Source organism: Orcinus orca, chromosome X (assembly GCF_937001465.1).
Source record: "Orcinus orca chromosome X, mOrcOrc1.1, whole genome shotgun sequence".
In the NCBI taxonomy this organism is placed as follows: Eukaryota; Metazoa; Chordata; class Mammalia; order Artiodactyla; family Delphinidae; genus Orcinus; species Orcinus orca.
Genome location: NC_064580.1, coordinates 94130535 through 94153300, shown reverse-complemented (window position 1 = coordinate 94153300; position 22766 = coordinate 94130535). Strand labels below are relative to the sequence as shown.

The window sequence follows — 22766 nt, the reverse complement described above, 5'->3', positions numbered from 1 at the left end:
ATCATGGCCGTCACTGCTGCCACTGCTTTATTTCGGACCCTCAACATCTTCCTCCAAGGCCAAAACTTCTCAAGGTATATGTGAATGGGTCACAAGTGTGCTGAGATCCTGAGCCCCTCGGCTTCTGGGTCCTGTTGCCTCTGGCCACAAGGTGCCTCATCTGTTTATTCCAGTGGGTCGTACAAATTGTGGCATTTTCATGATATGGAAAAGGTGGGGACACACTAACCTCAAGACCTTCAGTAGCCTCCTGATCGGCCTCTCTGCTTCTAGGCTCTACCCACTTCACCTCCATATTGCTGCCTGAGTGTCTTCCTAAAACACAACTCTCACTTAAAATCTTTAATAGCACATCACCTAAAACCCACTGCCTTCCAACATCACACAAAGCCTCTTGTGACCCAACCTATAGCTCCAAGCATATCTCCCACTAACTCTGCCCTCCTCCCGCCACCATCCCTCACCGTATGCTCCAGCAACACCACCTCATTTACAGGGTGCTAGAGAGGCCTTGTCGTTTTACCCATTCATACCTTAACCTATGTTGTTCCCTCTGACTGAAATGCTCCCATGCCCCACTCTGTCCACCCAGCAAGCTGCTACGCACTGGCTAGATGGCTCATGGACCACGCGACCCGTTGGGATGTGCAGCTGTGCATCCCAGAATGGGGCCAACGCAGGTCCTGCCCTCGTGGAGTTTATGAACCATCAGGAAATAAGACATAAATGAAGGGAATTTCCTGGCGGTCCAGTGGTTAGGACTCAGCGCTTTCACTGTGGTGGCCTGGGTTCAATCCCTGGTCGGAGAACTGAGATCCCACAAGCCTCGTGGTGTGGCCAAAAAAAAAAAAAAAAAAAAAACAAAGACATAAATGAAATAATCACACAGAGGAATATGATTGCAAGGTATGATAAGCACTATGAAGGAAAAGTAGAGAGACCTACCAGAACACAGAATACCCTGGACTGGGGGATGGGTGGATGGGTGGGTGTGAATGTGTGCATGTGTGACTACTTTGGTTTCAGAAGCTGGAGGGAGCTTCTTTGAGGAAATGGCATTGGCTGACAAACAGAATGAGAGACCACTGGACCAAAGCACAGGCTGACTGGCTGACTGACTGATGGACAGACTGATAGACTAGCTGGCTGCAGAGTAGCCTGACTCGCTGATGTCCTTGCTGACGAGCTGTCTGCAGGACAGGCACAATGCCTCCCAGCCTGACATCCTGACTGGTTAGCCGCCTGGCTGGCTGGTCTGCTGGCCGATGGACAGATCGGAGGCTGAGTGCCTAACTGGCTGATGGACTTAACTGTCTGCCTTCAATTTCCCCTCTTCTCTCTTACCCCCAATACAGCCCAATGTCGGTAATAAAACAGCATGAAGGCAAAACCTTGTGCCCAGAGAGGGCCGAACACAGCCCGAACTGGTTCAGCACAGCACATCAGCAGCCTCTTGTCTGCATCCACCCACAGCCCACTGGGTCCCAGCACCGGCCAAATGCAGCTGGCAAAAGGGACACAGAAGCAATTTTTGCCAGCAGGGGTAAAAATCAAATCAAAGGCAGGCAAGCAAAGAGACTGGATAGGTTTTCTTAGAAACCTTCAGAAACAACATTTTATTTTAAATAGAATTTTAATGATCATGACGTCTAATGTAATGCTTGTCCCGACAGAAAGCACGAGAGCAATGAGGCTCAAACACGAGAAGAGGAGACACACTGGACCGCAAGAGATCCCTTGGGACTTTCCTTTGATGGTTTACTTTCCCCCCTTACGGGCTCCTGTGGTAATGGGGTATGGTAGTGGCCCAGAGCTGTCTCATTCCCAGACTGTGCTGTCTCCTGAAGAAAGATATTTGCATACTACCTCACGTTTGCCCCACTAAGAGCAAGTAAGCTGAGTGAAAACTGTAACTAAATATGCCCAGGCCATCTTCAAATGGAAAAGGAGAAAAGGAGAATGGAGTTGGAGGCATGGCCAGCCCTGAGAAGGTACAGCAGGCATTAATTTGACATGCTCTAGCCCCATCTCCTTCCTGGGGTGCCCTGGGAGCTCAAACACAGCCAGCACTTTGGGATGCCAGCTAGGGAGGGGACTGGCTTTGGGGTAGCCTTACCTCATGCTAGCATCCCTGAAAACAGGGAAACAAAATCGGAATCCAGGGGTCTGGAGGAGTAAGTGTACAAGATGACGGTCCTTGAGTCCCAGGGGACCGGTACCTTTGAGTTCTTGCCTCCACAGCACTCACTCAGCAAAGTGCAACCTTCTCGTAGCCCCCTCCATGCACCAACACGATGTCCTGTTTATCCTGCGACGTAGGCTCTCACCTCTTCACCCACCCACGATTTGGACCGTCCGTGTGCTGCGTGCGCAGCACTGTCGTTCAGTGCACTCAGGATATAGGCAGCAGGCAGTAAGGGTTACGTATGACTTATGCTTTGTGTGTGCAAGACAGGAATGTGTAAGGGGATACGCGTGCACTCTTAGTGATTCTACGTTTCATCCTCACTCTTTCTTTTCCATTACCACTGCTATTCCTCCAGCTCAGGCCCTGCCCTTGTCACTTCACACCTGCACTAGCACTACGATCCCCTCCCCGCCTCCCTGGCTTGGCACTAGCCTTGCAGACAACCATCTGGTACATTGGTCCCAGTCAGCTTCCATCCTGTCACTCCTCTCTTCAAGGGCCTACAGTGGATTCCCACTAGGATTCTCAATTCCTCAGACTGGCCTTCGAAGCTTTTCACCAGCTTCTTCTGCCCACTGCCAATCTCTCTCCAATCTCTTTTCTCGTTATTCTCCTCTCCAGTCAAGCAACTATGCTTATCGACCTGCACATATGGCTTACTTATTTCTGTGCTTACTCTCTTCCTGTGAACACATCCCACTTCTCCCTGCTAATCCATGCCTATCACTTCAAGATCCAGCTTCAAATACCCTCTTGTGGGAAGCCAGTTCTGGTTAACCCCTTCCTCTTCTTTTGTTCCATGTTCCACACCACACTTACCTACAAAATTTTACTTCATATGAACTTCTCCTCATTGCTGTTTTGCTTCGGAAAAATAACAGGTCTCGTTTGTTGACTACTTACTCTGTGTCAGGCAGTGTCCTAAGACGTTTTACCTACATTTTCTCATTTAATCCTGAACGACAACCTATGGAGGAAGGCACTCCATTTTGCAGTTGAGGAAATCAGGGTTCACAGAAGTTAAGACACCTTTTCAAGGCCACACAGCTAGGAAGTGGTAGAGCTGGGATTTGAACCTGGTCTGTCTGATTCCAGAACTCCATACATGTTCCAATGTGGTGTGATTAAGGCAGGTCATGTGCCTTTGTGAGTCTCCCCACTAAGAGCGAGACCCCTCCTGGGCAGCATTCATGCCCACAACTGTGGCCAGATCACTCCTGGAAATGAGAATAGTGTTCCTCACTCAGGCAACATCCACTGACCCTGCTTGGGCTGGTTCCTCCCAGAGCTTTGGACCCAGAGGTCAGTGGTTCTCAAACCTGGCTGTACTACAGAATCACCTGGGAAATGAAAAAGAAATAAATCCTGACGCTCAGGCTGTACCCTGACCAATTAAATCACAATCTCTGGGAGTAGGGTCCAGTCATCTGTATTTTTTAAAAGCTCTCAAGGAAATTCTATTGCGTAGCCAACATTGAGAATCACTCGTAGAACATAGGAGACTTGGTTGGAAAGGTGTTTCTAGTTTTAAACCCTTTTTATTTCTCAGGAAGCCATATCTCCCCTGCATGTCTTGTCTTTCCTCCCACGCTTCCCTACCTGTCCGTTTGGCTTTTTACCCAGCAACATCTGAGGAGGGCAGCAATCATTGGTTGAGGTAGTGGCCACAAGCCAATGAAATATCAGCTCCGGGCAGGTTCCTAAACCAATGGGAAGCCTGTGAATCACAGGTGGAAAACTTAACATATTAAAGCTTCCTGGGTTTCACAAAGACACAAATAAATAATTTGCTCTTTTAGAGAGAGCAAACGTTCCACCTGTTAATCTGCTAACAATATCTCCCCCCGGGAAATCCTTTAAGAAAGGAAACTTGCACCTCCTCTAAGAGCATCCGCCAGCTGGCAGGCAGGCCTTCCGCCACCCACACTGGTCACTGGGTGTTGAAACAGGAGAGCCATGGAGGAGGCGGCTGACCACGGCTGTCAGACTCTGTACAGGCGACAGCTGCTTGCCAGTCTGAACGAGCTGATCTATGGGAAAGGTTCTAAGATTCGAGAAGAGCTGGACCCTGGGAGGTGAAATGGGGACGAGGTTCTGCCTGCTCCCTGTCTCCCCAGGCCCCCTTGGTTCTGTCCACATACTCAGACACCCTCTCATCCATGGATCCAAGTGTGCACGCCTACGGCAGAGCTCCCTAACTGGCATGCACATATCCCTTCAGCCTCGGGGGCAGCCAGGCGGGGCCTGGGGTGGCCAGAGTCCCCGGGGCTGGTCCATTTAACCCAGTGTCCTGCATGAATATAATTTTCTCTGTGTGCTGTGACACGAGAAAGATTGGGAAGCAATGGCCTGGGAGGTAGCTCCGAGTTCCCCAATCCCCCTGCCCATTGCTGAAAACCTGTCACAGGTTGATCAGACACTTTCTAGCCTTCCCTAGCACCGCCTGATCTTAATATGGGGTCAAGACAGTGTCCCAGAGGGTTGAGAACAGAAAGAAAGATGAGTCCCCAAAGGCCCAGGGTCTGAACCACTTCAGAATCACTGAACCTCACCTAATGGGTTGACACTCTGTTTCTCAAGTTTACTTCTTCCTCTGTTCCCAAGGCCTGTTCCTGGGAAGAAGTAGCCCCTCGAAGCCGCGCTTACCTTGGCATCCATGATGCTGGTCTCCACCCGGGCCACGCCCTGGTTCTCCCGGAACAGCTGGATCTTGCTGATCTTGCTGAACTCGGACAGCACAGTGGTGAGGTTGGTTTTGAGGTCAATAACATGGCTGATGCCGTGACGGGGTCCCACTAGGAGGGTGGTGGCCGACTGCTTCTCATCCTGGTGCCCCAGCGTGGTGGGCAGCATTCAAAGAAAGAAGGGCAGAGGAAGTGAGGAGAGGAGGCGGGAGGAGGAAACAGAAAACAGGCGTTGGACCGGTTCTGCTGGAAGGTCTGGAAACATCTGGAGCTCAGTGCCAGGACCAGAGGACAACCTCGAGGGGAAAATGGTCTGGGATGCCCCTGTTCTCAGGCCAGGGCCCCGGATCATCGGTCCAAATGGACACATTAGCCTCAGCAGAAGGGAGAGTGAAGAGGGCAGCAGCAGGGCTGGTTCTAGCAAAATCGTCAAATAGGTGAGGTTTATTTTGGCGCCTTGGAAGCACCCTCTTCCTACCAAGCCCCAGGGATTTTCCCTTTGTTGCCTCAGGCCACTCAAGGCTCCCACCTGGTGCTCTGTCTGAACAGGTGGCATCCTGTGTTTGGTCTTTACCCTCCCTCACCAACAGCCACTTGAACTTGCACTTCTCACCTGGTGCTGAAAGCTGAAGTGACAAAGTAACTCTGCCCAAGGTGTCAAAGGTTGACTGGGCGCTTAATGACTGGAGGAGTGGAGGGGGACCTCCCTCCCTAAGAAGGTATTTGCCCTTTAATAGGCATTACAGCAGTCTTACCCCAGAGGAATGACCTATAAGAATTTCAGCACTGGGCTTTCCATAATCCTCAAATCCCAGTATGTAAGTGGCCACCTCTGCGCCTGATGGACTGGATTCCCTTAAGTGGTCGTGACAGGCTCCTTGACGCCATCAAGCCTGAGCCCTCTGCCGGCCCATTCCCTGGCATTAGCATCATTCCCGAGGAACCTATTCCATCTGCTCTAGACGCTTCGGTAAGCGGCTTTCCATCAGTTGCCCCACGAGCATGACAGTGTGTTCCCCAGAGCGTGACAAGCACCTGGATCCAGTCAGCAAGATGATTTGAATTTCCTTTCACCGAGGCTCACTAGGGTAAACTAGCCTGGGGCACAGTCTTAGGGGGACCACTTGTGCCCCGCTGGAGAGGAGCGTTGCTATAGTGAAGGCCCTGGCAGGGAGGGGGGACGTCTGGGCTAGGGGATTGAGGGAATATGGGTAAGAGCAATGAAACAGGGCAGGGGTCGGCAAACTCTGGCCCACAGGCCAAATCCAGCCCTCTGCCAGTTTTTGTCCAGCTCACGGACTAAGAATGGTTTTATACATTTTTAAATGCTTGGAAAAAATTCAAAAGAACCGTATTTTGTGACATGTGAAAATCACATGAAATTCACATTTCAGTGTCCCGTAAACAAAGAGATATTGGAACACAGCCAGGCCCATGTGTCTATGCGTTGTCGACGGCTGCTTTCATGCTGCAACGGCAGGGCTGAGTAGTTGCGACAGGGACCTTCATGGCCTGCCGGCCAGGCCTAAACTATTCACTTATCTGGCCCTTTATAAAACAAGTTTGCTAACCTCTGAAATTGAGAAAAGGGGGCACAAAAGAGCCTAGAGGGATACTGTTAACAAATATAGCCTCCTACTTCACATTTTATCTTTTCTTTTTGTCCGCATCGCGAGGCTTGCGGGATCTTAATTCCCCAACCAGGGATCGAACCCAGGCCCTGGGCAGTAACAGCGTGGAGTCCTAGTCACTGGACCGCCGGGGAATTCCTGAAATTTTTTATTTTATTTTTTTGCCTCCTACTTTCACCATTTTACCAGAGGCGGGACCAGAGCACCACGGGAGGGAAGAGGGAGAAGAAGGAGGAAGAGGACAGAGCATGCCACCTGAAGGATCTAATGGAGTCTCTCCTGTCCCCCCAGCCAAGGACAAGCGCCCCTGAAGGGTTCCCTCCCCCTCGCTGCCCTCACTGACCAGGCCCACAGTGTTGAACAAAACGCCCGTGAACGTCGGAAGTTCATTCAGAATTCGAAGATACTGGAGTTTGGCCTGAATTGCAGAGCCCTGTGGAAACAACCGACTCAGAAATATGAGAAACTTGAGGTGCACAGGAAAAGCAAACCCATGTTCGCAGGAAGGAGGGTCAACAGCTTAGGACAGGCACTAGTCAGACCAGTCAGAAAGCCCCACTGTGGGACGCTCGGGAGAACCACAGGAAGGTTCCAGTTTGGACAGCTCTTGCCAGACTCTAGCATCCCATCTCCCTTCCTAAACCCTCCTCCTATCCCCCGATCTTCATTCCTGAAGAATCCAGCTTACTCATTTTGTTCCTCGGTTAATTTTGACGCCTTTCCCCAACTCCAACACCCCACGACATCTATACCTCTCTCCTGAGATCCCTGATGGCCACTAGGTACTGGCCCTCCCCAACTGGGGGTCGCACTCAGTACCTTTATCCTGAGCACCTCTAAGTCCCGAGCCTGCTCTTCCTCTGGCAGAAAAGTCTCCATCGGTGGTACCCGCATCCCCCGGGCACTTGAGCCAGAAACCTGTGAGTCACACTGGACTCTTCCCTCAGCCTCTCACCTGAGGGCCACCAGTCACCAGATCATCTTGATTCTACCTCCTAAGTCCCTCTCCACCCTACCCATCCCTCTTCTCTAGCCCCGTGGTCATTGCCTGGATGTCCCCCACTTGCATCACGGTGGCAGCCGGGTTACCTTCAGTACTAACACTCCTTTCCCTCCATCCCTCCACATTTTCAGTTAGAGGGAACAGCCTAAAACATAATCACACCACTGGCTGCTTAAAGCCTTCAGTGGCTCCATGCTGCCTACAGGGTGAAGGATAACCCCTTTCCACGGCACACGAGGCCCTCCGTGAACAGGTTCCTGCCAACCTCTTTGGCCTCCTCTCTTGCCCGCACCCCACTCAGGCAGCTTCCTTGAACCCTCCGCACTGGTTTCTGCTGATCTCTTTGGATCTCCCTGCCTGGGAAAGTCTTCCTCCCCGCAACTCATCTAGACAAACTTCTATCTGTCCTTTAAGACCCAACTCTGGCATCAAATGCACCGATTCCTGGCCTTTTCCATCTCCTCCAGGCTGGGCTGGCTGCTGTTCCTCCGCGCTTCCAGGGCACCTGCACTGGTCGCACTGTGTTGTGACTGCCTCTTGTTTCCCCACCAGCCTGTGCCTGACTTGAGGGCAGAGACCGGGCCTTCTTCATCTTTGTATCTCCAGCCCAAGCACTGGGGGTGGGGGGCGCTCAGAAAAAGTGTTTGCTGAGGAGATGGTTGGGAGCCCTGAAGCTCTCAGCTGGGAAGAAAACAATCTGATTAAATATGCACAGCAAAGTAGGAATGGCTTAACTCTCGGGGGAAATCTGCATCTTAAAAGAGAAGCTAGTTGGTAATGCAGGGAATCTGGCATGGGTGGAATATAAGGGGGCAACTGTGTCCAGTGTCTCCATCTGCATGTGGATTCTGGTGCCCCTCACCACCCGCCTGCCTCCTAGGCAAGCAGACTGAGCCTTGCAAGCCTGAGAAGGGCCTGTGGGGTTGGGAAGGCAGGGAGTGGGAAAGCGCGGGAGAGCACAGCAGTGACCTGAGTCCTCCACCCGCCACCCGGCGACCCATTCTCCAGGTCAGGCCTTGCCCCATGGGGCTGGGCTTTTATCTCCCAGAATTCCCTGTACCAGGGCTGATGAATTAGAAAGCTGATGAGGGACAGAGCAGTTGTTTCCACGGGAAACATGTCTCCCCAGGGTCCAGTGCTGTCCACACCACAAGTGCTTCATCAACACTGACTAAATGGGTGGAACGACCCAAGAATATTCTCCTCCTGCACCTTTGTCCCTTTGCTTTGAGGACCCTGGGCTCTCCCAGTTACTTGCCACTGAGCAGTCTCTGGGGGTGTCTCAGGCTTGGGGAAAACCCCTCTCCACAATCATGCCCCATATCTGGCCAAGCTAGATGTGTATCCAAGTCAAAAACAGTGGGAAGGGTTCCCCAGAAGACCACACCTGCTGGTAAAGCACACAGGAGTCCCCCATGGCCACTAGTGCCCGAGCAGGGTGCCCGGTGGCCTACTCTGGATACCTTGGTGCTGCTGGAAGGATGTGTTTGGTGCGCCTTCAGCTGCTGAGAGAGAGATTTCCGGAGGTTCTTCTCTTTGATGCCCTGTAGGAGGGAGGGGGGAAGAAAGGGTTCCAGGCCCCACTCCTTCCTAAAAGCAGAAGAAAAGTAAGAAATTAGAGAGACAAGGTGAGACAGAGAAAGCAAAATGGTAAGACAGAAACTAGCTGAAATCTGAGACAGAGATGGAGGAATGGAGATTAGGAGAGAGAGACAGAGAGGGGCTGGAGGCAGGCGAGTAACATTGGCCACAGTTCTCTAGTAGAAGCTGTAGCCCAAGGGCATCCTGGTCTAGGTGTGAGGAATTCCAATTCTCACTCCCATCCCAGGCCCACATTCCTAAAACGCAGAGCACAGCTCAACCACTGCACCTTCTCCCTACACAGCTATTTGCCCCCATCCGGAAGGGCCCTGGCGCAACTCACTCCACATTCTTGAGTGAGATCTTCTGACTAGGTCGAGTAGCTGAGACAGTGATATAGATGTGGAGGGCAGCAAGGCCCAAAAGCATCTCTGGCTTGGAGTCCATTCCAAAGCGTTCTCGGATGACATCGTTCCGACTCTGTGAGAGAGGGCAGTCCAAACCCGTCAGTTAAAGGAGACGTTCCCTCCCCACCCCCCACCCCACCCCACGGACTCCCTTATATCCTAGAAAAAACTCGTGGTGTAAGTAAGCATCCTAGATCAAGCGGAAGAGGAAGATTCTGCCCTTGGGGAAGAGGTAACAGAGGAACCTCAGGTCTCAGAGACACTATTTGCTTCATTCAGCGGATACTGGACAGCCCCCTTCTCAGTGACTGGTACACACAATGGCAAGGCACAAATGGTCAGAACATCTAGGGCGCTGCAAAAGTGAGACATGGCAACACTCCCTTTCTTTCCTCCTGTTACAAGAAACCTTTCTGCCTTTTCTCTGGGGCCTATACTCACCGCCCCCCAGCCCCAGCCATCGGAGGCTCCTCTACCAGCTCAGATGGGAACAAAGGAAAAGAGACATTGGGAGGGATTCTCTATAGGTCTCTGGCCCAGAAGCCCACATTGAGAGATGGATTGCAGGGATGGGGCAGATATTCTTTCCTTGGGGTCTGCAGATCAAAGCAGTGATGAGTCAGTCTTCCCTATGCTATCCTAAAAAGGGTCTCCTGGAACTACTGGCCAAAGGTATGACAACCCCCAAACCCTGAAGGTCAGAATCCCAGCTATCAAGGATTCAGCCTTGGTTAGACCAGTTGCCCATTGTGCTGAGGTGAAACCAGGATGAGCTAAGAGACTAGAGAGCCACAGTGGTATCACTACAGCATAGGAGAGAGTGTAAAAGGAATACTCCATCAGTGATCATCTATGCAGAAAATCCAATGGAATCTACAAAAAAAAACCTACTAGAACTAATGAGTTAGCAAGGTTGCAGGATATAAGATCAATATACAAAACCAACTGTATTTCTACATGCTTGCAACAATCAGAAATTAAAGTTAAAATCAAAACCATTTACAATAGCATCAAAAAACGAAATAATTAAGGATAAATCTGTCAAAACATGTGAAAGACCTGTACATTGAAAAGTAGAAAACACTGCTGAGAAAAATTAGAGAAGACCTAAATAGATATATATTGTGTTCATGGGTTGGAAGACTCAAACCAATGTATAGATTCAACACAATCTCAATCAGAATCACGGCAGGTTTTTGGTAGAAATTAACAAACTAATTCTAAAATTCACATAGAAATGCAAAGGACCTAGAATGGCCAAAACAACTTTGAAAAAGAACAAAGTTGGAGAACAAACATCACCTGATTTTAAGACTTAATATAAAGCTACAGTAATCAAACGAGTGTAATGTTGGCATAAAGATAGACACATAGATCAATGGAATAGAATGGAGAGTTCAGTAATGACCCACACATATACAGGCAACTGATTTTTCACAAAGGCACAAAGGCAACTAAATGGAGAAAGGATGGTCTTCTCAATCAATGGTGCTGGAACAATTGGATATCCATACGGAAAAAAGAAGAACTTTGGTCAATACTTTGTACCACATATAAAAGTTAACTCCAAATGGACCACAGACTTAAATGTAGAACCTAAAATGATAACACTTCTAGAAAAAACTAAGAGCAAAATCTTTGTGACCTTGGATTAGGCAAAGACTTCTTAGATATGACATCAGAAGCACAAGCCATAAAAGAACAAATTGACAAATTGGACTTCATCAGAATTCAAACTTCTGCTCTGTGAAAGACACTCTTTGGAGACTGAAAAGACAAGTTAGAGACTGGGAGAAAATAATTGCAAATAACATACAAATGACTTGTATCCAGAATACACAAATAACTCTCAAAACTCCATAATAAGTAAACAAACAACCCCAATTTAAAAAGTGGGCAAAAGAGTTGAATAGACACTTCACCAAAAAAGCTGTATGATGACAAGGAGGCACACGAAAAGGTGTTCAACATCATTAGTCATTAGGGAAATGCAAATGAAAACCAGAATGAGATACCCCTGCATGCCATTAGAATGACGGAAACTTAAAAAATACTGCTAACACCAAGTGCTGGTGAGGATGTGGAGAAACTGGGACTCTAACACACGGCTGCTGCTTACATAAAATGGTACAGCCACCTTGGAAAACAGCACTGGAGTTTCTTCAAGAAATTAAAGAAAGATAGATCTACCGTATGAATCAAGTCATTCCGTTCTTAGGTATTTACCCAAGAGGAAAGAAAGCATATGTCATACAAAGACTTGTACGTGAATGTTCACGGAAGTTTTATTTGTAGTAGCCAAAACATGGAGACAACCCAAATGTCCATCAGCAGGTGAACTGTAAAGAAATTTTTATACATCCATACGACAGAACACTACTCAACGATGAAAAGGAATGAACTACTGATACACACGACAACATGGGTGGACCTCAAAACCATTATGCTGAGTGAAAGAGGTGAGATCAAAATAAGTGTTCACACCGTACGATTTCATTTGTATAAAACTGTAGAAAACGCAAAGTAATCTGCAGTGACAGAAAGCAGGTCGGTGGCCGCCTGGAGATGGGAGTATGAATTACAAAGGAGCCTGGGGAGGCTTTTGGGGGTGTTGGATGTGTTTAATATCTTGAGTGCGGTGATGGTTTCGTGGATATAAACATATGTCCAAACTTATCACACTGCCGTTTTAAATACGTGCAGTTTGCCGTGCGTCAATTAGACCTCACTAAAGCTGTTCAGTATAGAAAAGGAAGACAGCTGAACACATCATCACAGAGGGGAGAGAGAGGGTGGACAAGGTCCTGTCACCAAATTCCAAACTATCTGAACTAAACATCCATCTCTGCACCCAGCAAACATCCACTCATCTTTCAAGGCTAACAGCACGCATGCATCACTTCCTCTGTGAAGCCTGCATCGTGCCCCTCCCAGGGAGAGTTGGCAAATTGCTTCCTGAGTGCCCCTACTGACATTGTACCCTGCCATCCTCATGGTGCGTGCCTGTCACACTGCCTTTATTTGTGCACATATCTGCCTATGAGCTCTAGCGATCTAGGATAGTTCTTTGACCACCTTGATTGTCAGCACCTAGCACAGGGCCTGGCCCAGAGGAAGTGCTCAGCAAACGTTTCTGGATGAACTGAACTGGGAACCATCTCCTTCGTGGAGCTCGGGATTGGGGATTGGGACCTCCTGTTACTCAAATGCACTTGTTAAACCAGGGTATGCTGTGAAGATGCCAGAGTTACTGGGGTTGCTTCCTCCTGAAAACTGATAAGATCTGTCTAGACAAACAGACAAGACTTGGAGCCAGAGCCAGCTCAGGTTGCCAGGCCAACCAACTTGACCATGGCCTACAGTGGTAGCAGAAAATAAGAGAGCCTTCAGAGCTACCTGAAGGTTGGAAAAACTTACATAGCGACTTCATTGTGATGGCAGAACAGCCTGCCAGCTTGTTTGTCCATTGGTCTGTCTGTCTGTGTATCCCCAAGCCAGACTCTACCTGGATGTAGAGGTACTCGAAAGCAGCAGGATCCCGACGCAGCAGCTCCACCGGGTCTTTGGGAAAGAAACTTATCCGGAAGAGGCATTTCATTCCATGATAGTGTGTCCGCTGCACTACCTGAATCCCAGGGGTGAGAGGTGGGAGGAAGAGAGAGCTGGGATCAGTGGCTGGGTGCCAGGAGTCAGCTCGGCGGCTCTTCAAGGCAGGGCCTGGCTGATTCCAATTACCACTGGGGAAAGTGATGAGGAGCTAAGTCTTTTCTGCCCTTCTGACCCAAAGTGACTAGAGTTTTCGAACCACTTATCCACGACTTGGCCTTTATCAACAACCTAAGGCCCAGGACATGAGGTAGGAAGCAAGGGCTCCTGGCAACTTCTCTGACTCTTCTTGCTGCGGGGCTAACGCCTTTGCCTTGCAGAGGGGCTCAGCCTCAAGCAAAGGAAGTTGCTTATGAGAAAGCAAATCAAAGACTTAAAATCCCATTTGGAGGTGTAGCTGAAACAAGTTGGCAATATCCCAGTAACTGCTGAAGCTGGGATAGGTAATGAGGGTTCATTATCCAATTCCTTCTACTTTGGTGTATATTTGAGATTTTTTTGGAATAAAAATGCTTAAAAATCCCATTTGGAACAAGAGACCAGTTGGATCCACAAGGCCCCTTGAGGGGTGGGGGGGCGCTTAGGCCTCCCTCCAGGCAGGACACCCACCTTTCCTTCACAGGTGGGAACCTGTGAGTCTCTGAACTGCATCTGGCTGAGAGCTAAACTTGAAGAATTCTTCTTTCCTAAATCCTTTCATTTTTGCGTGTCTGATTTCAGCTTTTGTTTCGCTTCCTTCAGACATTTCTTCCCAGCCGTCCCTCTCCAACTCCTTCCCTCCCTCCCTGGGAATATATATTTTTTTAAAGCAACTGAGAAATTATTTATTTATTTGGTCGCGGCACGCGGCATGTGGGATCTTAGTTCCCTGACCGGGGATTGAACCCCCGTCCCCTGTATTGGAGGCGCGGAGTCTCAACGACTGGACCACCAGGGAAGGAAGTCCCCACTCCCTGGGAACACTGATTGGCCCTGGTTGCCTCTCTTGCTCTCCATGGTGCATCACCACTGGTAAAATACTATCGAGCAATCCTGGATTTCCTTGGCCTTTTTCCAGAGGCTGGGAAGATAAGACACTTTCTCCTACTCTACTTTGGAACTTGACACGGGTGACATGCTGTCCATGCTTGGTCGCACCCAGCCCGTTCCCAGCCCACATGTGTCCTAGCCTCAGAGGTCTCACTAGACTCCACTCGCTCATCCTTCCATATTACAGCCTTCACCCTGAAGGTAAAGTTTCCCCTCACAGGAGGAAAAGTCTAGCAGGACCTCCAGGAGACAGTGGAGTTGACACTGCTCAATTCAGTCTTGCATGCGGTAAATCACCACCCCATGCTTTCCCCACTAGTGACCGCCAAGACTTAACAACTGTCATGCCTTTCTTAGGTCACAAGAGACATTTTACGGAGTTTTTTTTTTTTGGCTGTGCTGTGTGGCTTGTGGGATCTTAGTCCCCTGACCAGGGATTGAACCCGGGCCCTTGGCAGTGAAAGCACAGAGTCCTAACCACTGGACCTCCAGGGAATTCCCAAGAGACATTTGAAAAGGCCTCTATGGGTGGGTCATAAAGATCTTGATTGAGAATTGGGACTTCTGGGAGCTGGCTGAGCATATCATGATGAATTTTCCAGAAGGAGAGTACTTGGTGGCCTCTTCTCTACTAAAGGCCATCTGCAAAGCTATCAGGCCAGGACAAAGGAGTTACTTACATAAGCCAGGGGCTGCTTGTCCTGGAGAAGCAGGAACTTGTGGTTCTGTTCTGGCCCGGCATATTCAAGGACAAGGGCAAAGTGCTCAATGTACCTCAGGGAAAGCCGGTCCTGTAATGTCACCATGACATCCTGTGGAAGACAAAAGAGCCTTGAGAGAGAGATCCCTTCCAGCTCTAAGATACTCTAAGCAGGACAGGACCCAAAATGGGAGACGGGGACTGAACATCCAGAAAGATAGTCCTGGGGAGAAGGCTGAGGCTGGGAAAGTGGGCCAGACAGAGACACTGGCCTTTATGGTAGCCCAGGCATGGCGCTCCAGGATGAGGAGAATGACCCAGGAGTGCTGTTCAGAGGCCTGGGCCCTGGGGAACACCACAGGTGCAGGGGGTGGAGGGAGGTATTTCTGAACTTGGCCGGGCCAGGCATATGGCAAAAGAAGGTCATGGCCCTTCCTCCCCCTCTCTCTCCTTTCATTCAACAAATTGTCTCCTGAGTGTGTCCTAAGTGCCAGGCACTGTGTTGGTTCTTCCCTCAGCTTCTCACATGAGTCAGAACGTTCACTCTGGTTTGTCCGGCAACTTAGGAATTAACAAAAGCCAAAGCCACAATTACATGATTAAAAAGTAGACGATTTCTGGATTCATAACCTAAATTGAATGACTGGAGTTACTGGCAAAATGTTCATCTTTGATTTAGCTGGCTTTGAGAGACGATCAATTTAGCAACTTGAAAAATGCATCCACGCAGAGGAACAATGTCATGTGTTTTATGTACAGTCATGAATTTGACTACTTCTGCACTCTGCTCCGCTGCCCTACTCTTGATATTAGGGTGTCTGGAAGCAGATCCATGGGGGCTGCCCACATGTCAGTTTTGAGACTTCTACCATCTATTTGCTGTGGCTTCAGCATACACTGGCTTCCAGCGTGTGTGTTCGTAGAATCGGCATCGCTCAGCCCCCGAAGGCTGGAAAGAAGCAGGCTTGGGAATGCGAAGCTCCCTTCCAGCCAGGGTTGCCAAACAAGCCCCTCAGTGAACATTGACAGCTGTTTAGCTATTCAAATGTTAGGCTGGAAATTGGTGGGTACTTGAGAATATCTCTTTGTATTATCCAAGTAGTCACAGAGGCGCCAGTGTTGCTGAAGTGCTGGCAGGGAGAGATGAGATTTTCTCTGCAGTTCGGCTGCTTTGGGACTGTGGACGGCCAAGCTGGTGATTGCCAACCGGTGTTACAAGTCTAACAGCTCCCATGCCAGGCTGTCAATTCACCCAGGTACCTCTCTGGGACAAGCGGCCTGGCAGCCTGTCCAAGTTCCAATGAACAGCCAGTGCACCCTCCCTGAAGTCATGGTAAGGTCACAAGCCAGGGGACGCTGCTGTCCTGGAAGGCTGGGGCTACCTGGAAGCACTAACAGCGGTGACATTGTGAGGTGGGAGGACGCTCAGAGGAGCCTCCATGGGGAAAGAGAGGAGTAAATGCTCCAGTGTGGAGACAGATCGACAACGGACATACCGGTCCATGATTTAACACAAAGGAGGATTCTGACACAGAGAGATACCCACATCTGGAGGAGGGGAACTTGGACACCCCTGGGTGGCCTAGTTTCAATGTCCCTCCCATAGACGGAAACTTTCGATAGTCAAGAGACCATTCTGCGGCACCCTAAGGAGTGTGTTTTGGTCCTAAGTCCCCTGGGGGACCCACCCAGGCCTAAGCCTTCCTAAGAAACTCTCGGTTCAATCAACACGGGTTAGGCCCAGGCTTTTGCAACTCGGGCGCTACTGGCACTTTGGACAGGACAATTCATCATTCGGGGACTGTCCCATTCCTTGCAGGACATCTAGCATCTCTGACCCCGAGATGCCAAATGCCAGTAGCATGCCAAACCATGGGGATGACCCCAAATACCCTCAGACATTCCTAAAAACTACCTGGGAGGGGACAGTGCCAACCCTAGCTGAGAACCGCTGGCAAAGCCAATTCTGAACACCTGATAACTCCTCTTAGGGAAAGTTTCCTGGCCCAGGGCTTGCTTTATTTATAGGGTTGTCTTAGCCCCAGCAGGGGCACCTCAGGACATTCGTGGGCCAAGGTGGGTTTTCTGGGCAGGCAGCACTGATTGCATGGAAACATTCATTCTGGGGATGGCATTCTCTTTCTGGAGAGAATCCAGAAGAAGCAGGAGCAGATATTTCTATCCCAGAGCAGAGCTGAACCTGAGGGTTAATAGTACATCGCCTCTCCTCCTCAGGACTAAGGGAATAACTACAACTTCTAGATGCCTGGCTGAGCCGTTAAGAATCAGAGCTCATTAATTGCTCTTCCTGGGAAAGGAATAGCCAAAGGGACTGTTGGTGGACTTTTCAAATCTTGGTTCAGTGCTTAAGAGCTGGCTGGTATTTAAAAAGCAAGCCATGGCTAAGCTAATCTCCTGAGAGATGGTTTGTTGATTTCTGTGTGTAAACTTGCGTAGGTGTTATTGTATCCATTTAAATCACTTTTGCTTTATAAATGGTTTAATGATCTTCATACTCCTTAGCTCCTAAGCACTCCTTGAAGGACGCAGTGTAACATGGACACGAAACAGTTAGCAGATGTGTGCACACATGCATGCATACACACATGCATGCACGTGTACATGCGTGCAGGCACGCACACACATACACACAAACAGTCACTAGCACACAGTCGGGCATTCAACTTTCCCTCACCACAGTCATCCGAGGACTGTATGTTTTTGCAACAGGGTGCTCCCAGAAGCAGGAGTTCAAAGACCAAGACCACCTTGCTCTGGTAGCAAGCAGCTTGGTGCAGACTCAGAGGAGCCCAAGGACCAGCAGTGGTGTGTGCTCCAGAGGAGAGCACCTCCTAAGAGAGGACAACACCAATCCGGGAGAGGAGACCCTGTGGGTACCTTAACAGTGGTCCGGCCATCAAACGTGAACGACTTGATCTGCCCATTTTCTAAGAAAACCTTCAGGACATTGGGGATGAGGAGAAGAGCTTCTTTCTTCATCATCTTCTGTGAACAGGCAGGGAAAGGACAAGGAGGGGGACTCATTTAGAAGGAGGAGGGAAGCCAGAGGAGGGGCGTGGAAAGGAAGAGAAAGGAGTGAGTGAAGGAGACAGGGAACCAAAGGTATGGAAGGACAGAGATACAGAAGAAAGAACCCATCAGTGATAATGTTAACGTGGAGACCAGAACCGAATTCTCCAAGAAGACACTGGGCCATATCCAAAGCTCACCCTTCATTCGATGTCACTGCACATCCACAGTCTACTGTGGCTCAAAGCTCCACAGCTCAGAGGGGGCTTGGCCCATTGAGACCACCACACTCTGAAGGGCTGATGGAAGGCCTTAGGAGCCTGCCTCGCTCACCTGCTCCTATCTCCTGACTCCTGCCTTTCCACCTGGCCCTTCACACATCGAGATCACTTCCATGTCCATGCCTTTGCTCTGCCAGTCTCCCTCCCTCAAGGCATCCTAGGTCTTCTGTGACCTGGCCCCTGCCTACTTTTCCAGAGTCGTATCTTACCATTCCCGGTACCCACAGTGCTCTTTCATGCCTGCATACCTCTAACAACTCATCATTCAGGGACTGCCGTAATCCCTGCAGGACATTTAGCGTCTCTGACTCTGAGATAATAAATGTCAATAACATGCCAAATCGTTGGGATGACCCCAAACACCCTCAGATGTTCCGAAAAGCTTTTTGAGAGTGGGCGGTACTGACGCTGATTGAGAACCACTGGCAACGCCCATTAAAAAAATATTTAATTAATTAATTTATCTGGCTGCACTGGGTCTTAGTTGCGGCACACAGGATCTTCACTGCCGCGTGAGGGATCTTCACTGCGGCATGCGGGATCATTTAGTTATGGCACGTGGGATCTACTTCCCTGACCAGGGATCGAACCCAGGCCCCCTGGATTGGGAGCACAGAGTCTTAGCCACCGGACCACCAGGGAAGCCCCCAAAGCCCATTTTCGAACACCCGGGGCTACAGCAAGCGCAGAGGACCAGGGTCTAGCCTTACACTAGTAGTGACCTGGCACACATACGCAAATCCACTAGAGAACAACAATAACACCAAATCAAACCAACAGGTATAAGATAGCTAAGGTTTCCCAGATGAGGTGAATTGGATTTTGATTTTAAAGGAGGTGGCAGGCGTGGACTATTAGAGAGGCCAGACAAGAACAGTCCAGATCTAGGGACTGTCACGGACAAAGTATGAAAACATAAGCAAGTCCTCCTGGGTCAGGGTGTGGTAGGAGGAGGGGGGTGGTGCTATCGTGACATCAGATCATTTCGTGATGGAGTCAAGCCACAGTGGGGAGTGATGGGATCTAAAGTTGGAAAAGTGACTCCCCGGTTCTCTCCCTGATCCCGAGACGCCTCGCTCCCGCCAAGCCCAGAGGCCCCGGATTCCCAGGCTGATGACGCTCAGCGGTGGCTGGTTTTATTTAGCACACTGGGTTGGACTCAGATAATTACTTAATTGATCGTGCTTAAAAATAAAGCTGGCAAGGAACACCCACAGGATTTATTTTTGCTCTGGCTACTTAATAAAGCGCTGGAACACCAAGAGAAAGGGATGATAGGGTAGCTGGGAGTCACCTGGGCCTGGACTCCCCCCGGGACCTGACCGGTGGTGAAGCTGCTACGGTCCACACTGGGGTGGTGGTGGTGGGGGTGTATTGTGACATCATTTCCTGAGCACAGCGAGAGTGAGAAGGTTGATCCCTGTGTCTCTCCCAGACAAGAGCTTCCACCATGCTTGGTGGCCTGTCCGGGAGCCTGTCCTGGAGCGACCGAGTAACCCTGGGGGACTTCTAGCTACACTGGGGCATTTATGTGCAGACTGGTCTGCAGTGGGGGCCGGCTTCTGCCTGTGGCTAGATGTGACATGTGGAGAGGGGAATCATGGGTGAGGAAGGGGGAGTGGGGAAGGGAGAGGAAGAAAGAGGAGGAAAAAGGAGGGAAAGAAGGGGAGGGGGAGGAGAGGAGGGATTCTTCACTGGGTGGCCTGGCCTTGGTGGGTTACTCGGTGATGCCAAGACGGGATAGGTTGTACCTATCTGTACTCTCCAAATTCAAGCCTCACTTCCTCTGGGTGTTCAAGGGTTCAGGACACAGATGTCCCCTTAGTGACTTGGACCTCAGGATCTGCTTTACTCCGATCCACAAGGACTCCACACCGCTCCCTTTCCTCTCTGCTCACTGGCCCCGGCTTCTCTTCAACCTCTTCTTCTGTGACCGACACAGAGCTCAGCCACCAATTATTCCGATGGCTTAGCCAATGGGGCCCAGTTGTCACTTGGGCTTCACAGCCTTCCTTGAACAGGGATGGAGGAGGGCCTAGGTGGAGTTTGGGTATGAGAGTCAGGGAAATGGAGACGGAAGACACCTCTGTCCTCTATCCATCCCTTCGTCTGGGTGGCTCTGCCTCAAAGAACTATAGGGGTGCCTGGCAACCCACTGATTTCTCCACTCAGGCTGGGCCTCCTAGCCTGTCTCAGCTGCAGCTGTTCCTCACTACAGAAATGCCACGGGCCTCCCGAGAGCCCAGCCCAGGACAACCTGTAAATGCACACAGTGCCTGTTAGCTCCGGCTGTCCTTCCCTCACCCACCCCCATGGGATATCACCAACTTCTGCGGATTCCTAGAGGACTCGGAGTTATCCATGGCCGCTTAATACACATCTTTCTGCGCTCCACCCACCTCTTCTCATTTGCTTATCTGGAACAGATGGCTCAGTTCACGTTAACCCCACAAAGCGGTGCGAAAGAGTGGGCTGGCCATGACCCCCCAGATTGGCCGCTGCATGGCATGGGCGGTCAAGCATCACCTGCTCCTCGAAATCATACCACCCTGCAGTGGATTCTATACTGTCTCAGTCTGAGCCGCTTGTACTCCCAACATCACTGGGAGGTATCCAGAGGCAGGGAACAGGCATTTATTTTGCATCCCTTGTAACGCTGGGAACACAGCCGGTGCCTACTAAAAGCTCTGTGACTTAATGAGTCTATATCATTTCCCCCAGGCTGCTTCACCCTTCATTGCACAGTCTTCTCCAATTGAGACCTGGAGCTGTGGGATCACTTCAATGTGAAGAGAGCTCAATGTCACCACCTCTTCAGAAAACCACTATTTCCTTCCTTCAAGTAGCCAAACGATGTTTATGGAGCACTGTGCTAGAGACGGAAATTTCTTGAAGCACCGTGAGGATCCTGAGAGTATTGATACATATCCCTTCTCCCCACAATGCCCAGGGCTTCTCTGGATGCCACACACCCCTCACTCAATACCCACCCAGAGTCCCGAGGTCCCCGCTCCAACCCCTTCATCATAATGCCGTCCATTCTGAGGAGCAGCAGATGAGCAACTGGCCCAGAGCGAGACCTCGACGGCCAGGCCGACTCTGGCCAAGGGCCGCGGGGAGGAGGCCGAAGCTGCACTTACTGCATCTGTTTCTCCAATTACCACCTGCTCAGAAAATCGGACCTTCACGGGATTGGATCTCAGCTTGGCCTTCTTCGCAGCACTGATGAAGGCGGATTTGGGGGACTGGAAAAAGAACAGAGAGGGCTGGTGAGTTCTCCATCCCTGGGAAAAACCTGACCTTTGCTGCATGGGACTTAAGATGTCTCCGTATGGGTACCCTTTGCCCTGCTGATCAATAAGCCAATAAGTAAGTATTGATTCCCTACTAGGTGCAAGGCAATGTGCTAAGTGCTTCCTTAGGTGACTGGTATGTTCTCTGTAAGCTGGGCATGAATCGAATTGGAGTAAGTTGAATCCCATTATTAATGCTCTAGGCCTAGGGGAGTTTGCAAAAATTCTTTGTAATAACATGCATTGAAGTTTTATATATTTGATTTTCTTAATGTGAGATATACCTAAATGGTGGTTTTTATTACATCTGAATATGAACATCGCAAAGGATTTACAGAAATAATCTTATTCACTTCAAAGATATGCCCTGCCCCTAGGATGGAGACTCATAGAAAATATTATTTTAGATGTGGAAGAAAGGAGGCCTAGCCCTCCAAAAGGATTTCTCCACTATTTCTACACTATTGGGGAGTAGAGCCATTAGGGATTTTACCCAGGTGTCCTGGCTTCCTAGTTCTGGGCTCTCCACTTTGTTCATCCAATTCTATAAGAAATGCTCAATCAGCTAGGCTCTCCAGTTTTCGAAAGCTCCCACAAATTCAGCAGGACGCATGGTTAGCAAATGCTGGAAACTAAGTCTTTCCTGGGTGGGCCGTGGATGTGAGGAAATGCAGGAGTCCTGGTGAGGGGCACCCTCATGTCTTTGGGGGCATTTATTCATCCGTGTGACAAATTTAGGGAGGGCCCACTCTGTACCAGGCACAGTTCCAGGTGATGAGGGATCCAGCAGTGAACAAGATGGGCAAAACTCCCTGGCCTCAGGGAGCGCCCATCCTAGCAGGGACAGACAGACAGACAATAAACACAGAAAAATCTCTTAGGTAGCAAATAAGGACACGAGGACAAATCGAGCAGAGTGAGGGACTACAGCAGAGACTGAGGCCGTGAGGGTGGGGAGCGGCCGGGGTGTTATCTTAGACGGGACAGTCAGGGAAGACCTCTTCCAGGACGTGACATTTAAGCAGAGGCCTGAAGGAAGTGAGGTTGAGACCGCCATGAGGACATCTGGAGCAAGAGCCTTCCAGGAAGAAAGAACAAGAAAGTCTCTAAGGTGGGAGGAGGACTGGGGTGCGTGGGGAACAGCCAGGAAGCCCAGTGTGGCCGGAGCGGAATGACTGAGCGGGGAGCCGCAGAGGAGTCTGGGGGCTGGATCACGTAGGGCCTTGTAAGCCGTGTCAGGAACTTTGGATTTTGCTCCACAGGAGGGTTTTGAGCAGACAGGGTCTGACTTGCATTTAAAACGGATGCCTCTGTCTGCTGTGTGGAAAATAGT

General features: G+C 50.0%; 1 protein-coding gene across 3 annotated transcripts in view; it reads right to left on the bottom strand.

The window, feature by feature from the left end:
• The window catches only part of FRMPD3 (FERM and PDZ domain containing 3), an 84179-nt gene that overhangs the window by 26542 nt on the left and 34871 nt on the right, over positions 1-22766 (bottom strand). For all 3 annotated transcript variants that reach the window (XM_049704346.1, XM_049704348.1, XM_049704347.1), the window contains 8 exons: positions 21281-21385; positions 17728-17835; positions 14810-14941; positions 13000-13119; positions 9431-9567; positions 8970-9096; positions 6847-6936; positions 4835-5014 (listed from right to left, as the gene is read on the bottom strand). In XM_049704346.1, the coding sequence (XP_049560303.1) occupies positions 4835-5014; positions 6847-6936; positions 8970-9096; positions 9431-9567; positions 13000-13119; positions 14810-14941; positions 17728-17835; positions 21281-21385 (999 nt within the window). The remainder of the gene's footprint in view (positions 1-4834; positions 5015-6846; positions 6937-8969; positions 9097-9430; positions 9568-12999; positions 13120-14809; positions 14942-17727; positions 17836-21280; positions 21386-22766) is intronic.